Below are 17,115 nucleotides of genomic sequence, written 5' to 3'. Positions count from 1 at the left end.
AGGAATGAGGGAAGCTCCAATAGAAAAATATTGGAAGGGAAAAATACCTCGAAGATGAACCTGTTCCCATGCAATAGTAAGAAATTCTTGACGGTATCGAGCTGGAACAATCTGTTCTTTCTGAATATCTCGATTTAGTGCCAAAGAATTTCCTGTTGTTACCATATAGTATTCATCTCTATTTGGTGATAAATAAAACATGCGTATTCTTTTGGATCTCTCAAAGATTTCATAAAATGGACTTTCTATAGAAAGAATTGCAAGAAATCTTTTGATAACACGGATTCCTATTTCTCAACGATATCCCACGATCAAGACAATTGGCTGAATCCCGTGAAACCATTTCATAGAAGTTCATTGATATCCTCTTTTTATAAAGCAAATCGACTTCGATTCTTGAATAATTGATATCACTTCTGCTTCTATTGTAACAAAAGATTCCCTTTTTATGTGGAAAAGGCCTGTATCAATAATAATGATTTTACGTATGGACAATTCCTCAATATCTTGTTCATTCGCAACAAAATATTTTATTTTTGCGGTGGTAAAAAAAAACATGCTTTTTCTTGGATAAAGGAACTGAATCATTGGCGCCAAGCGTGAGGGAATTTGTATCTCAGAGAATCCAACGAACCCACCATTTAATGAAGTCAAAAAAGTTTATGTAACGTTAGTAAATCGATCCATTTATTCACAATCGGATTATATTTGTTTGAGACACTGTTGTCAATATTAATCTTGAAAAAAGAATACAATAGAAAAACTAAACGAACTAAAATTAAAAAATGAAATAAGAATATAAAATATAATATTAATATATTTTTCATATTCTTAATTCTATTATTATAATTCAATTATTTTTCTATTATTATTATTCAAATATTTGATTATTATATTTATTATGTTATAATTCTTTTTATTTATAATAAATAGAAATTGCTTAAATAGAAATTATATTCTATTCGAAACTAAACACTTATAAAAAAAATGATAGAAAAATAAAATAAGAAATTCAATATACAATATATATATATATATATATATATACATTACAAATATATGTAAATAATATATATATATATATATAAATAAAAATAATAAGTATTCTATAGAAAAATAATAAGTATTTTTAATATATACAAAAAGTATCTTTTTATTGTATTCGGCTCAATCCTTTTAGTAAAAGATTGGGCCGAGTTTAATTACAATTAATTATTAATAGAACAAACGATAATTACTGGATTACAAAGTATCCATTGCTGGGAATTCAAATTTGATCTCTTTCCATACTTCACAAGCAGTAGCTAATTCAGGACTCCATTTGCTAGCCTCACGGATAATTTCATTACCTTCACGAGCAAGATCACGTCCCTCATTCCGAGCTTGTACACATGCTTTAAGAGCTACTCGATTAGCTACAGCACCTGGTGCATTTCCCCAAGGGTGTCCTAGAGTTCCTCCGCCAAATTGGAGTACAGAATCATCTCCAAAGATTTCAGTCAGAGCAGGCATATGCCAAACGTGAATACCTCCTGAAGCAACAGGCAGAACACCAGGTAGAGAAACCCAATCCTGAGTGAAATAAATACCTCGACTTCGATCTTTTTCAATAAAATCATCACGCAGTAAATCAACAAAACCTAAAGTGATCTCCCTTTCCCCTTCAAGTTTACCTACTACGGTACCATCGTGAATATGATCTCCACCAGACAAACGTAACGCTTTAGCTAGTACACGAAAGTGCATACCATGATTCTTTTGTCTATCGATAACTGCATGCATTGCACGATGGATATGAAGAAGTAGACCATTATCCCGGCAATAATGAGCTAAGCTAGTATTTGCAGTGAATCCCCCTGTTAAGTAATCATGCATTACGATAGGAACGCCCAATTCTCTGGCAAATACAGCTCTTTTCATCATTTCTTCGCATGTACCTGCAGTAGCATTTAAGTAATGCCCTTTGATTTCACCCGTTTTAGCCTGTGCTTTATAAAGTGCTTCGGCACAAAATAAGAAACGGTCTCTCCAACGCATAAATGGTTGGGAATTCACATTTTCATCATCTTTGGTAAAATCAAGCCCCCCGCGCGGAGACATTCATAAACCGCTCTACCGTAATTCTTAGCGGATAATCCCAATTTAGGTTTAATAGTACATCCCAATTGGAAACGTTTTTTCATAATAATTGTGATGGATAAAATGCCAATTCAAATAGAATGGATTTAAAACGATATTACTGCATCTATCAGGTTTATAAATTCTCTCATTTTCGTCCATTAAATAATATTTGAATACTTGAAGAGTTTCCTTTAATTTGTCAAGTTGCAAATTATTACGTTGTTTAGCAAAAAAATCAATGTTTTTTAAGAATATAATTTATATAAATGCACTATGAAAGAGTGCTTTGATTAAGTTATGGTCATGCACTTTGATTAAGTCATAGTCCTGTACTTTGATTAAGCCACGGTCCTGCACTTTACTTTATATGGGTTGTTCTATCTTTAATGAAATAATATTTTCAACATATGTATTATATTAGAATATGGATGTGAGAATAAAAAAGTATAATGAGAATAAAAAGATTGATTAAAATATATTATTATGATAATAACAAAATAACATGGACAAAATACAAGCCCCACAAAAAATGTCTTCTAACTAAAAGCACAGAACTTAAAGCAAAATAATAAATTGTCTCCACAAAATACATGTAACTATGTTGACGCTTTTGAGTACATATCTTCCTCCTTGTCATTGTTTAACCATCAATTGGAACTTGGAAAGTGCTTGAACTTTGAATCTGAGTTGTTAGTGCCTTTGTTCTAGTAAGCTGTGTAACTTTTCAAGTAGTTTTTTTAATAGTCAATTACTCTCCATTTGCTACATTTAGTAGTCATTCATTTCCTACTCAATTTGTATTAAAAAAGTTAAAGTATGATAAAAGTTATACCTTGTCAACCACCATTTTAATTCACCTTGATGTTTTTGTAACATTTTCTATATATTTGGTAGTATATCTCCAATCAACAACGTGGCCCTTTATCTATTCTCAGCCCACCTTTCTATTAAATATACTCTTATGTCTTCCATCATAGTAATAATAGGTTTTTCTCTAGGTCCCATAATAACACTATTAAATGTTTTAGACATGTTGTTTACAACTACATCAGTCTTATATGAACTTAACAACTTCACCCTATACTCTTTGCTGCATGTGTACTCATCAATAATTTTTCTCAATTGTCAAGTATATTCTCTCGGTAACTTAGCACAAAATGTCATCCACTTGCATTCACCTTTGCATACCACTTTCACTCTTTCATTATCATTCTTTTGAATTTTTAAGTCCCTACCTAAGTTAATAGAATAAATTCATAATAAGTGGGAATAAATAAAAATTTTATTTCAAATAGTTCTTAATGCATAAGTTCGGTAAAATACTTCAAAATAAGAATGAATTACATATTTGGATCAAGTCATTGCTACAGGACTAATTTAAATACATTTCAATTTCAAAACAAATATTTTAAGCCCTATAGCAGTGTCATCCATCTATTCACTGAACCTGGTGCTGATCGTCTTGGTTACCTGAAAAATAAATACAAGGATGAATACTCTATACTATCAAACATACATAAGCACCTGGCCTGTTTCCACTCATTCCCAACATATTTTATATCATTCATCAACAAACTCAAAGCAATAATTTAAATATTATATTCTCATTTATATACAGTTGCGTTCACTATACCATCAAACAATATATATACAGGTACGCTCACTGCACCCTCAATTATTTTACACCCACACATGCGTTCATTGCACGTAACCATGCTTACTGTGGCACTGTGATAACAGATTCCTAATGCCCTCAACCTCAAGAACTTACTCAGTTTATACCATAGATGTTCGCCAAATAGCTCCCGCTTCACAGATACAACGTGTGCGATATTGAGCCCTCCAAGCAAAGGTATTAGTTAAAGGCTGAGTCAGGAGGAGAGTGTGTAGCCTGTAGTGCACCCACACTCACTATTAGTGTCACTACCACCCTTTCTTCTCCAAGGTGTTTTTATCGCTCTCATCTTCCATACTCTTAGTGTATCGCTGAACCATTCATAGATTTCAACATATTCAAACACATTCATATTCACAAGTCATTATGCCTTCCACATACACATTTCATTTATCTCATATTATTCATTCTCAATCGAAGACACAAATATCCACATAATATTCAATCACATAGTTTTCATCACAATCTCCCTACAATTATTCATTTTATCACACACAATACCTACCACATCTACCACATTATACTCAAACATTAATCACACTATTTCTATTCTAACTTTACCATAATCAAGCCATTTCATCATACATTGTACAAAAACACATAATATTTTCCTTCACAATCCATATCCATCACTTCATTTTCATTAAAATACACAAAGAGATAGGGTAAAGTCCCCCTTACCTTAGAATGAAGACCCAAACACAAAATCAACGATAAACGTGCTCCCCAAATGGATCTTAAACACATGGAAAACTCCACGAGAAATCAAAAGAATAAAAAAGAGGGATGAAAATTGAAACCCTAATTCTTAAAACTTACCTCCAAACGTGATTCCAACATTCAATCTTACACCCAAACGGCTTTGGAGGCAGTTTAAACAGTGAAATAAAATTGAGAGTCGAGAGAATCAAAGAGAGTTTGAAGAGATGAATGGAAAATGAATTTCTCAAACCCTAAACTCCTCAAATATCCTTCTGGTCTGACACTCTCGCTACAGCAAGCCATCTCTCTTAATCTCGTTGCAGCAACACCCCTTCTTGCTACAACAAAAATCTCAGAAGAAACTGCACTCTAGTTTCTATAAAATCTTGCTATAGTGAGACTACACTCAGAAATGTAACCCTCTCTATTGCTTTCTTGCTACAGCAAGAGAATTCTCGCCATAGCGAGAACGTGACAGTTGCACCTCCTTCGCCCATGACACTCTTGTTACAGTGAGAATGCTTCTGCAGTTCACACATAGCCTATTTTCAAACAAATTCTAATCCAAACCAACTACAAATGAAACATGTCCAATCTTAACCAAAATCAATATTCACATTTATACTCACATATTTATCCACATATACTCACACACATGTATTCACACCATCATCCAATATACATCATCATTACATAACTTAAACATACACACATGTAGCAATCCACATACATTCACATGAATAAATTAATATATTATTGTTACAAAATCTGGAACATTACAAATAGCATATGTTTTCACAACCTCATTAAAATATTCTTTGAATGCAAATAATGTGCCTAACTCTCATTTGTAATCAGTAATTTTTTATGGCATCTTAAATAAATTAAAGTTGTTCTTATCTTTTTCTTCATCAGACCTACATCAATCTCTAATTCTTTGCTACTATAATCTTCATCAAGATCAAAAGAATTATTATTTGCAGGAACTATCCTTAGATTAGCAAAACAAGAACCAACTTTAAATTAAGATTTAACTTCAAAATCTTCATCAGAATTGGAATCAATATGAAAGTCAATAGGAGTTGTTATTTTCCTTTTTTCCTCAATTATTCTTGATGTTTTGGTTATTTTTTCCTCACTTGTTCTTGTTATTTTGATTGTTTTCTTTTATTTTTCCCCTTTTAGTAAGATTTTTTTCCCTTTTTTTATAGAAGATTTTTTCTTTGCCTGACTGTCATCAACAATCTTTGGTTGTTCCTTATCTCCCTGTTCCACTGGAACCTTTTCTACTTGAACCCTTTCTTATTCCACTTGAACCTTTCCCTGTTCCACTTCAAGCTCATCATCCACTTCAATATTTTTCTTGTGCTACTTCTCCTTCAACACCTATCTCCTTAACTTGCACCCCATCAACAACATTCATGAGATATTCAAGTAATGAAACATTTATACATATCTAAGCTTGTGAAACTGCATGTACTATATACAACTCTACTTTTCCATAACACTGTGACCATCTCCATAGCTTCTTTATCATCTCTTAGTTCCTTTAATCTAACATCAAGACCTTTTTCACCTATTTTTTACCACATACTATCAATCACATCATATTCTAATTCATGTACTTTATCTAAATACTAAAAATAACTCAAGAAATTTTCTTCACAGTCTTATATACTTATTTCACCTCTAACATACTTAGTCTTTCATGACTTTTCAAACTTATCACCATGGTAAACTTCTATGCAAAATTTATCCATCTCTTATGACCCAAAAAAGCTAATAACAAAAAAATCTAAATTACAAAAAGATGAAATCTTTCAAATATTCAACAACGTCTTCACTATAATCTCACAAAACACAAATAAAATAATCTATACAACACATGCAAAGAACAAATTTCAGAAATACGAACATACCTTATAACATTGATGTTCGATTTTACTTCAAATTTCTAAGCTTTTGTCAAAACAAACCCCTTATAGCACGAAACTTTATGCTTTACGAATAGATTTTTCTCTTTCAATATCTTAAATTTCCTTTGAAATACAACAACAATTTTCTTCCCTTCAATGTGTTTCAAGTAACTACTATCTCCACATGTGACAATGACTTCTAATTCAAAGCTTCCGTGTCTAGGGTCTAGGTAAGATTAAATAAATGACATTAAAGCCATTTCAGCATCATATAAAATGTTTTTATTAGGTTATGTAATAAAGTTAACAGAAATAACTAACTTAAACAAAAAAAAAATAAAACTTTAAGGATAAAATTGAATAAAAAAAAGTTAGAGAACTAAAATGAATTTTATCCTTAAGTTAAGAGACAAAAAACTAATTTTGCTTATAACAAATACATATTTTATAATAATTCAATAAAATTATTTATTTTAATTCTTTCTCATTTTACTTTTTCGGTACTTTAAGTTATTTTTTTTAGTTTTTTTAAAATATTTTCATATCATTGTTCTAATTTTTTTTTGGTTTAAATACTATTTTTATTTTTATATAAAACTTGTTTGTTTAAATTATAAGTATATTTTATTAGAGATAATTTTGTTTAAATCAGGTAGGTTGAATCAACATCTTGTCAGTTTATTAACATGTTAATTTAATTTTTATAAAAATATAGATAAATTTTTAAATAAAAAAATTTCTTGAAATAATTTCTAACATTAACTTCTATAATAAAATTATTATTTTACATTTGAATATATTTATTTTGATGCTTATGCATAACACATTTTTGTCTAAATTAATACATAAGTTTCTTAACTTTGATTTTATTTTGATTTGGTTATCTAACTTTTTTTACTTATTTCGATTCATTAACTCAAAATTATTTCAAATAAGTTATTTTTGTAAAAATGTTAATTCTGTTAAAAAAATCATGATTCATCTATTTTTTCCTTGTAAACTTTGGCAAAAATACAGTAAAATTTAAAGAATTTTTTATTATCTCTTTTTTCTTTTCTTTTGTCTTCCTCGTCAATAAACTATTACTTTATGTATGGAATTTTAACCTATTTTGTCATTAAAATTGATATTTCGTCCTTGAAATGAATAAACTTATCATGTTTTAATTTTGTATATAAAAAAATAATGGATAAAATTAATAAATGAGTTAAATGAGCATACCATTTCTAACATCAGCACGCTTTGGTTGACGTATTTAAAAAATATGTGGTTAACAATAACACACCTGTGTTGCATTCCAAGTAGGCATGATTGTGCTGCACAGTTAGTATGCGTTGTGCTTAATACCAAAATCACTTGTCCTAAGCTCAACACAAACTCAATTATGAAAATCTCTCTATCTAGTGTAGGTGCTCCCAAGCATATCTCATGCTCAACTTTAGCAGTGCCACATAAAAGGAACTTTAAAGTTTTTAAGAGGGAATTATTATTATTTTTGAATCTTGAAGCTATTCTCCCCCTTCCTCAGTCAAACTCTAAGCCTTCGATCTAAAGTTCCACAACCATTCACACAAACGTAATATTTTTTTTCATTTTATTCCTTGCCTCCACAAAATCTTCAAGAGGTGGCATTTTCTATCATAAAATTAATGTTCCTTTCAAGGTAGATAAGTCACAAAATTTTTCTTTCTTTATTATTTGGGATTATGAATATTTTACATATAGTTTTTTTACTTTCATTACTATGACTATATGTAGTTAAACATCTATTGCCATGGGATTAAGATAGATGCTTATGATGTAACCCTCTTTTGAACCATAATTTGATTTTATATCATTATTATTTATATTCTTAGATTGATCAATAAAGTGTTAATCTTAATTAATTAATTAGCAGACAATCATACAATAATAGATTAATAGAATTAAAAAATAATTCAAGTTAAATTGTGAAGATCAATGTTTCATGTGAACTTTCAATCAGTTAATTAAATTTAACAAATTTAATAATTCTTAATATTTTTATCTATTTATTGTTATCTATGATCCTTAGAATAACATCTAAATAAAAAAACTATCATTATTTCATGATTATTAAATAGTGATAAAAATTGATCTATAATCCTTAGAATAACATCTAAATAAAAAAATATCATTATTTCATGATTATTAAATAGTGATAAAAATTGATTAAATAATTGGTAATTGTTACAAAATAATTAAATAAAATAAAATTATGAGGCGTACAGACAATCATAAGAAAAAATTGAAGTCATAAACTCTCGCACATTAAATCAACTTTGTGAATTATCCACATTTTGTTTTTTTTAACTCTTTATTTGCTTTACCTTCTATTAAATTCAATTCTAATATTCTCAATTTTCAAAATCACTTAATATTTAAAGAACATTAATAATAGGTGCCAGTGAATATAGTATTTATGAGAACTCTCCTCTTTTTATTACCTCTCTACTCCATTTACAGTTCGCATAATTTATTTCTAACTCCTTTAAATTTCAACAAAAATCTTCTTTTTATGACCTCAAAATCCCACAAAAATAACCATAAAAAGAGAAATTTTTTGTCAAAAAGTTCAGAAGGTGGGAAAATGGGTTGCGGAGACGCGGATAAGAGTAAAAGGAGGAGGAAGAAGAAAAAGAATTAAACACTTTTGTCTTAGTTTGAAAGGGGAAAGTGGCGTAGATATGGAGTAAAAGAAGAAAGAAAGAAAAAAAGAAAAGAAATAAAAAATTTTGTGTAAGATTGTTTTAATACACATATATAACAAACCCTGTCTAGAGGATGTGAAATTTTGATTATTTGTCTATTAATTATTTGTTGCAGGATGTTAAATGACAGCTTGTTTTAACATGTAAGTTGTTTCTTTTAGTTTATTTGTTTATGAAAATCAATGTGTAACTTGGACGTGAATTTGAGTATGTTCTGTTTCTAACTTCGATGCAGAACTACTGTGTTAGGTCACTTTCCGTCGGTGGTGGTGCGTAGCATCATTATATCTCTTTTTTGTAGTATGGAAGAAGAAAATATAATTTAAAACTTTATTTCAGATTTCAAAAGAGGTTACAAAATAATAATAATTTTTAAAACTTAAAATAAATAACCATTTAACAATAATAATAAGAAAATATTTTAAGAATTAATAAATAAATAATTTTTTAATCTTTAAATATAAAATTAAATTTATAATATTTAAGGAAAGCACTTTATGTCCTTCGTAGAATCTGTCTTTCATTTTAGATAAAATTTAAAATTTTTATTGTGACCTTTAAAACCAATTAAAACAATTTCAACCTTCGGAATTGTGAAGAATTTGTGTATTTAAGAAAAGAAAAATGGCAATAAGAAAAAGAAATTTTTCGTTTTAAAGATTTCAAAAAATATATTTGACTAGAAAAACCTTAGTCTCCTGTGTTTGGATAAATATTTTAAGAGAATTTTTTTTTTTATAATTTAAAACTCCTTTCACGAAAACATTGTATTTAGATACTTAGTTAAAGATGCCTGAGTCAAGAAATTTAATTTTACCTCAAAAGAGAATGAATTTATACAATTCATTTTAAATTTGTAAAATATTTATGAATTTCGAATGTTTTAATTTTGCTATTAGAAACAACAGATGAAAGTTGAGTTCATCGAGCTGAAAAAGGATATAAATTAAATATTAGATTTGACACTGTACCTGAATGTAAAATAAAAAGGATGAAAGAATATTAAAAAGTGCCATAACTGACTGTCCCAATTAAGCAACCTTGTATACAGTAACAAGTTTTAAAACTTGTGTAACATATTATTCACCCAATATACTTGATAAGAATTTTCAATCCAACGGTTAAATCTAATGTCCATAAAAAATGTAGAGTCGAAAATGTTTAGCCATCGTTATTCTTGCAGCAAGTGACACCCTCTCTATAAAAAACATTATATTCCTTTTCTTTTTTTAAAAAAAATAAAGTCGGCAACCATTCTCCAAGAATCTGATTAAACTACCTTTTTCTAAGTGAACTTCAAATAAGCAAATTAAAGCAATATCGCTGAATAGTATAATTACAAACCAAAAAAAGTACTACTCTCTCCCAACCCACACTTGTGCAGAGAAATAATGTGTAGACATGGATAAGAATTGTGTCAGTCGAGGTAGAAAAGAGTCACAATCTTCCGCAAATTTTTTGCTTCTTGACACGTTTCCATGAGCAATCTACTATCATGGAAAGCAAAGCAGATGACTTGCTGCACGTGTGAAATGATATCCATATTACATAGCCTGCATTAGAAACAACGGAAAAAAATCATGTCCTAATCCTGCTATAATAACAGAGATTTCTCGGAAGCTTCTTTTTTATAAGTAAAGTTTTCTGAAAAACTTAATAACAAGCAACCCAAATTTGCAGTCAATACCAGGCTTTTTCATCCAACTCAAATTAACCTACAAATTGAACTTGCTATATCACTAGAACTTGACTAAGGCGCAGTTTAGATTAGCTAACAAATGAGAACTTTCAATTGAGGTAAGTGTTTGATTCATAGCTTAAAAGAATCTCTTATAATTTAATAGGTGCTTATGGAGAAGTTAGATAAAGGAGCTGATGAAAAAAAGTTTAGGTGCATAAGCTGATTTTAACTTATGCCTGAAATATAATTCATTTTCTTCAATAAATGCATGCTAATAAACTTATCTCAACTGGCTCTAGAAGTGACAGAACAATCCTACACTCTGATAAAAAATAAATAGATCAAAAAGCTTTTCAAACAACATAAGGTAGTTTGCAGATTGGGTATTGTCACACCAGCATTCAGTGATACGTCCAATGTCATCGCCTCCCTAAATTGATACTACCCATTCACAATGTACCGCTCATTTGATCATTGTATTTCCTAGTTAGATGATTCATTTTTTCAATCTTTTTTTTTTTTCATGAATAAAATGAACAAATAAAGATATTTGTACAGACTTTAAACTCAAAGCCCTCCTCACATGCTCTTCAGTGATAGAGTCGTGGACTAATAAGCAAAAAGTTATAGCAGGTCGAAGGTGTCATCCATTGGCTTGTACGGGAGTCTATGAGGGTTTGTATGTAGAAGTTTGTCCAAGTATCATTACTTTAATCCTAATCAAAAGATAAGAAAAACCTAGTACAAACCTGCTGGCTTCTATTAGAGGTAGATGATCATTGTGGGGCTTTTCTATCACATTTTTCACCTGCATATTCAACAAAATCATTGAAATCATAACTTGTGACTGAAAAATTGGACCTGTTAGGTAACATCCATCAGTAGTTAGTTATGAAAATTAAATTAGGTATATATTTGTAGTTAGTTACAATATGTCAATTATCCATTAGTAGTTACTGTATATCAATTAGTTAGCTTGAATTAGTTAATAAGACATGCCAGAGGGGAAAATATCTTGAGAATTGAAAGAGAATTGGGGGCCTTTGGGCATTGGGAGAGAACCAAGTCTCTCGAATACTTGGATGATAGAGTTTCTACCAATAAAGATAATCTTTCTTCAATATCTGAACCAATTTCTATCAGCTGGTATCAGAGCTCCAATCTTGGAACTGTAGGTAGTGCATCATTGTAAATTTAGTAGCTGTTCAAATGTCAACGGTTCTTTAAGGGTCAAGAACTAAAAAAAAAAAAAGAATTTGACTTACGATATTCCCTTAGAGAAGAAAGCATTAAAACACTTCAGATTTTCAAGACATTAAATGTTTGTACTTTCATTAATATATTTTTTTCTTTACTTCTGTGGGTACACATGCACAAGATCATAATTAATTAATTAATTAATCAATTAATAATGTAGTTTTGGACAAAAATAAGAGATGAATTAAACAGATCCCTTTTAAAAAAGTACATAAAGATAAAGAAAATACGTCCAATCTTTTCCCGATTAATGATAAACATCACAGATAGAGTGAAAAAAAGACAGATGTTCAGCATAAAAACCTACCACAGGGTTAAAATAATCAGATGTGAAGCAAGTGAAATTTTTTTTTTTTTTTAACTATATACAACAACAACAATCAAGTCTTATTCCACTACCTGAGATTGGCTATTTTTTTAAAACTGTATAAATACTTTAAATTCAAACCTTTAAGAAAGTATATAAAAATTTCAAACTTAAACCTTACTTTGGACAATAGCTCTTGACTCTCAGGAGGCTGTTTGCTTAAACTTTGAGGTAATATGACTGTTAGCAACTCTGGTTTCTCTGCCCTTAAAGCACCTCGGATAACAGCAGCATTAGTCCCAGATGCTCCAGAAGTATATATGTGGTTTTTCTACAAACAAAAATCTTCAATAAATGTACATGAAGTCATGAGACATATAGCCATAGGAATTGTTAACAAAAATCATAACTTGTACCGCATCACCATATATTGTGTTCTACAAGCAAGTATAAGACACTCTTGAGTGAAATAACAGCATCTTACAGTTATAACCATAGCATAGCTTAGAATTTCAATTAGTTCCTGGTGCATGAATCCCATATTCCGTGTTCCAAAAAATCCAATAGCTCTGGGTCCTTGCTGTTGAATAGCTAATAGCTCCTGTGAAAAAAACATATTGTACAACTTAGCATCATGCAGACAACTGAGGCAGCTATGTTGCAATAATAATTTAAGAATATGTAGACTTTTCAGTTGTGTTAAAATGAGACGTCAAAGTCGAAAGAAAAAGAGCCTGTAATATTCATGTAAAGTAACATATGCTATTAGAAAAAGAAGCCTAGTTAAGAATGTGAGATAGTGTATCCACCATCAATGTAAAATGTCTTTGTATTATCATTTGATCATGCATTACCAATTCATTAAAGAAGTTTGACTATTGCATATAAGTTTGTCAGAATCCATATAAGTTTCGCAGCAAAATGGTTACAAAATAAACCTGCAGATAATCAACATCTGGAACAGGCTTGAACTCTGACACACGAACCGATCCTGATCCTTCAATAACTGATTGAGCCTGAGTTGGAATTTGTGTGCCCAGTTCTTCATCAGAACCAAATAAGCCTAACCCATTCTCCAATTGATAATCTGGACTGGATGTATCTCGATCTCTTTTCGAATGTCCATAAAGCCACTATACGAGTACATAAAAACAGAGTCCCTGGTAGTAAAAATTAGTGAACAACAACTGCCCACAAGCCGCAAGGAGTACCACCTTACCCACACCAAACTATTCCAGTACATGATAACACTAGACTCTCAACAGCTTGATACAAGAAATTATGAATCTAAAAAAAATACGTTAGATAACAGTAGTTTTCAATTTAAGAAAGTCCACCAAAATTCAAAAAAAGTTTGAAAGCAATAAGATAACAAGGTTGGTTTTATCATCTGGATATAAATATTTTTTGAAAGATGAGACGATAGAGAAAGAGAGATACCGTGCATCTTGAGGGAAATGCTTTGGGTATGGGCTTTTTGCAGATACCGATGCGTCTGTGCTGAGACAGAGACAGAGACAGCGAGAACGAGAAACAAAAGACGGCATTGAAATTAGGGTTTGGTTTGTGCGTGTAGGAATAATAATGTGGAGAGAAAAAAGAGGAAGTGACGATGGTATTGGTGTAACCGGAGGAACGGTTCAGGTTTAGAGTTAGAGTCGCGGTTGCACTCATTCCTTCTTCCTAATCCCTTTCCGTTTTCCTTTTCCTCGATTTCCCCTCGCCTTTTCCTTCTTACCCGGTCTCTCTCTCTCTCTCTCTCTCTCTCTCTCTGCTTTCTTTTTATAATATTCTTTACAATAATTATCGTCTAATCGAATCCAATCCAATCTTAGATAAATGCGATACCTTTTCCTTCTGAAAACTGGAAAGGCTGAGAAGCCCCGAATCCGGACAGGGACCCACGCCCTTTTGGGCTTATTTTAAGTAAATATGTAGAATATTAACACAATAAATATTTTTAAATTTAAATTATAATTTTTTCATGTTGTAGTAATAAAAAAATAAGAATGAAAATTGTTAAATATATGACATTGTTGAAATTAAATATATTCAATTATCTTCATTAAAAAATAATTCATAATGTATGTTTTAGGTTTATTTCAATATATAATAATAAAATAATTAGAAATAGTAAAAGTTAGAATTAAAAATATTAAATTTATTTTCAGGAGTGAAACCAGGTATAATAATGAAAAAATGATATCATAAAATTTTATCTCACTTTTAAAACAAAATTCTATTTAATTACATGTGAATAACTACAATTTACGACTCCTCCCATTCTATTTTTTAAAAAAGTAAACTATAGTTCATTTTATGTTAGAGTTAAATTTTTGTTAAAAAAAATAATGATTTTAAAAAAATTAATAAATATAAAACATGTTGTAACATATTTTTTTCATTATTTGAAATATTAACTAAATAGAATCTAATTATTGTTATAAAATTAGTAGGAAAAAAGTGCAAATTTAAGAAAATTTGTTTGTCCACAGTGTAAATTTTTAAGATATAGGTTGAATCAATACACTAAATAATAGATTATTTTTAAGAAAATTTTTAGTAAAAATAAAATTAATTTTCAAATAAAAATATTTTATTATTTGTTGTAAATCATAATCAATTATTATTACGAGTGACAAAAATTTCATTCTTATTATTTAATATATAAGTGCATTGTTTAGGATAATTATAAATTAGTACAATTCTATCTATTTATTATTTAATCATTATAAGAATAGTTTCTTTAATTTTTTGAGAAAGTATATAAAAATATATTTTTTTACTAACTTGTTGTATTTTAAAGTTTTGCTTAATTATATATTTTTTCTATAATTATGTTTATTATTTTATTTTGTCTAAAAATGTTTTTTTTTTAATAGTTCATTGTAAAGATTTAATATTTAAAAAATTAAGAAGTTATAATTTAACTTATGTCAATTGTTAAATGCTGGATTGACGAATAATCAGTTCAATACTCTCATGTAATATATTATGTTATTTAATTTTATAATATTTTATTATTTAAAATTAATATTTATAAATAAGTTCATAATATATTTTTAATATTTGTAAAAAAATTCTCTATTTTATTTTTTTTCTTTCTGTAATCCATTTTCTTCTTTTGTCTGCACTTTTATCCTCACCTCCTAAACTTTGAACCTATTACTTAATCATAAATTTATAATCCCGTTAAAATTTATAAGTGCATAGATTGCTATGATAAAATTTATGAGTATTTTTAATAAGAATAAAATCAGTTTTAAATAAAATTAAATTTAAATTCATTTTTAAATTAAATTCAAAATTTAAAACTAATTTTAAATTGATTTAAAAAAATAAAATAAATTTGTTTAAAAATTAATTTATATAATTAGATTTAAAATAAATATTGATTGATTGTATGCAAATTAAATAGATCCCTACTTCTCTCAACCATGTCAACCACTGGGTTTAGAATCAAGGATTTTGTACACAATTATAACATTATCCTCCTCCAACACCTAAAGCCAATGCTACAAATCCTAAAGAGCTAAAATGGGACTTAAATTCTCTCTAATTTGCGTGAAAATTGGACTGTCTAGTCCAATTTTTTCTTAAGTGAAATTTCACTCACTTAAGTAAAAATTGAAAAAACAATTAAAAAAAATAGATTTTTTTTGCTTAAGAAATTTTATGGTTTAAGCAAATTTTGCGTCTTCTTTTCATATTTTATTTTTTTCATCTTCCTCTTATATTCAACTATCTATTCCTTCTTCAACTCCCACTTCATCCCCTTGTTCCACTGGAATGGATGTCTCATGTTGTTAAGCTCCAACTACATAAAATATCACCATTATGCATGCAAAACATTTGAAATTTTTTCACATAATGAAAAGGGATCCTACCAAAGCATTTAGCAGACAATTTATGTTCTTTACTGTAAGCACACAAATCCTAAAATATTATTTGGAACCAATCCTATTTACAAGTTGAAAACCATGAAAAAGAATATTCTTCTTGTCAAATAAGGTGGGTATGGAGAAAAGAGAAAAACATGAGTATGAGAGTGAAAAAAAAGAGAAAAGTTGAGTATAGGATAAAAATGGGATGAGATGGAATGGAAAAAAGAGAAGTCGATAAAGGAAGAGAAAAGTTAGATATGAGAGGAGAACAAAGAGAGTAAAATATGAATGTTGAAGAAAAAGTATTAAGTATGAAAGAAAAGAAGAAGATCAAAAGATTAGGAGAGAAAGACGCAAATTTAAGTTATAAAATTTGTTTAAAAACGTCATATTCTTGCACAAACTAAAGAGAATTTAAATCCTTGAAATGTAGTAAATTGTTTAACCTACTTTATCATTTCATGAGCACTTGACATTTGTTTCAAAATATCCAGAGTTACAGTCTTTTCAACTTGTGCCAGATTGTTGCACCTACTAAGGTGCTACTATGAGAAAAATGACGTCGAAGGAGTCAAGAGAGCATTGGACACTATCTGAAAATTGGGTTTCAACCAGATTCTGCAACCTTTACTAGTTTACTATTCTCATAAATTCACTTTGCAAAAGGGAGAGAGTGCAAAAGACAACAGAGGTTTTTGAGATCATAGGCAGAAAGAGTCACAAACCCAATGTTCAAACACAAAATTGCTTGCTTAAGGGATTGTCTTGTTTAGTAACGTAAGATTTGTTTAAGTAAATTTATTAAATTTAAAAATTTAGCATCTAATTTAGTTTCATTCTCGC

General features: G+C 29.2%; 1 protein-coding gene across 1 annotated transcript; it reads right to left on the bottom strand.

Moving 5' to 3' along the window:
• Nucleotides 1-10,280: 10,280 nt before the first annotated feature.
• LOC113845971 lies at nucleotides 10,281-14,247 on the bottom strand. The gene is made up of 7 exons (XM_027473736.1): nucleotides 14,237-14,247; nucleotides 13,829-14,096; nucleotides 13,327-13,521; nucleotides 12,873-12,989; nucleotides 12,570-12,719; nucleotides 11,574-11,632; nucleotides 10,281-10,696 (listed from the first exon to the last, which is right to left on the bottom strand). Exons 2-7 carry the CDS (start codon nucleotides 14,060-14,062, stop codon nucleotides 10,561-10,563), a joined length of 891 nt encoding a protein of 296 aa, XP_027329537.1. The 5' UTR covers nucleotides 14,063-14,096; nucleotides 14,237-14,247; the 3' UTR covers nucleotides 10,281-10,560.
• Between the last annotated feature and the right edge of the window lie 2,868 nt (nucleotides 14,248-17,115).

Source organism: Abrus precatorius, unplaced genomic scaffold (assembly GCF_003935025.1).
Source record: "Abrus precatorius isolate BTA unplaced genomic scaffold, Abrus_2018 Scaffold8, whole genome shotgun sequence".
NCBI lineage: Eukaryota > Viridiplantae > Streptophyta > Magnoliopsida > Fabales > Fabaceae > Abrus > Abrus precatorius.
This window is presented reverse-complemented; position numbering and strand designations above follow the sequence as displayed.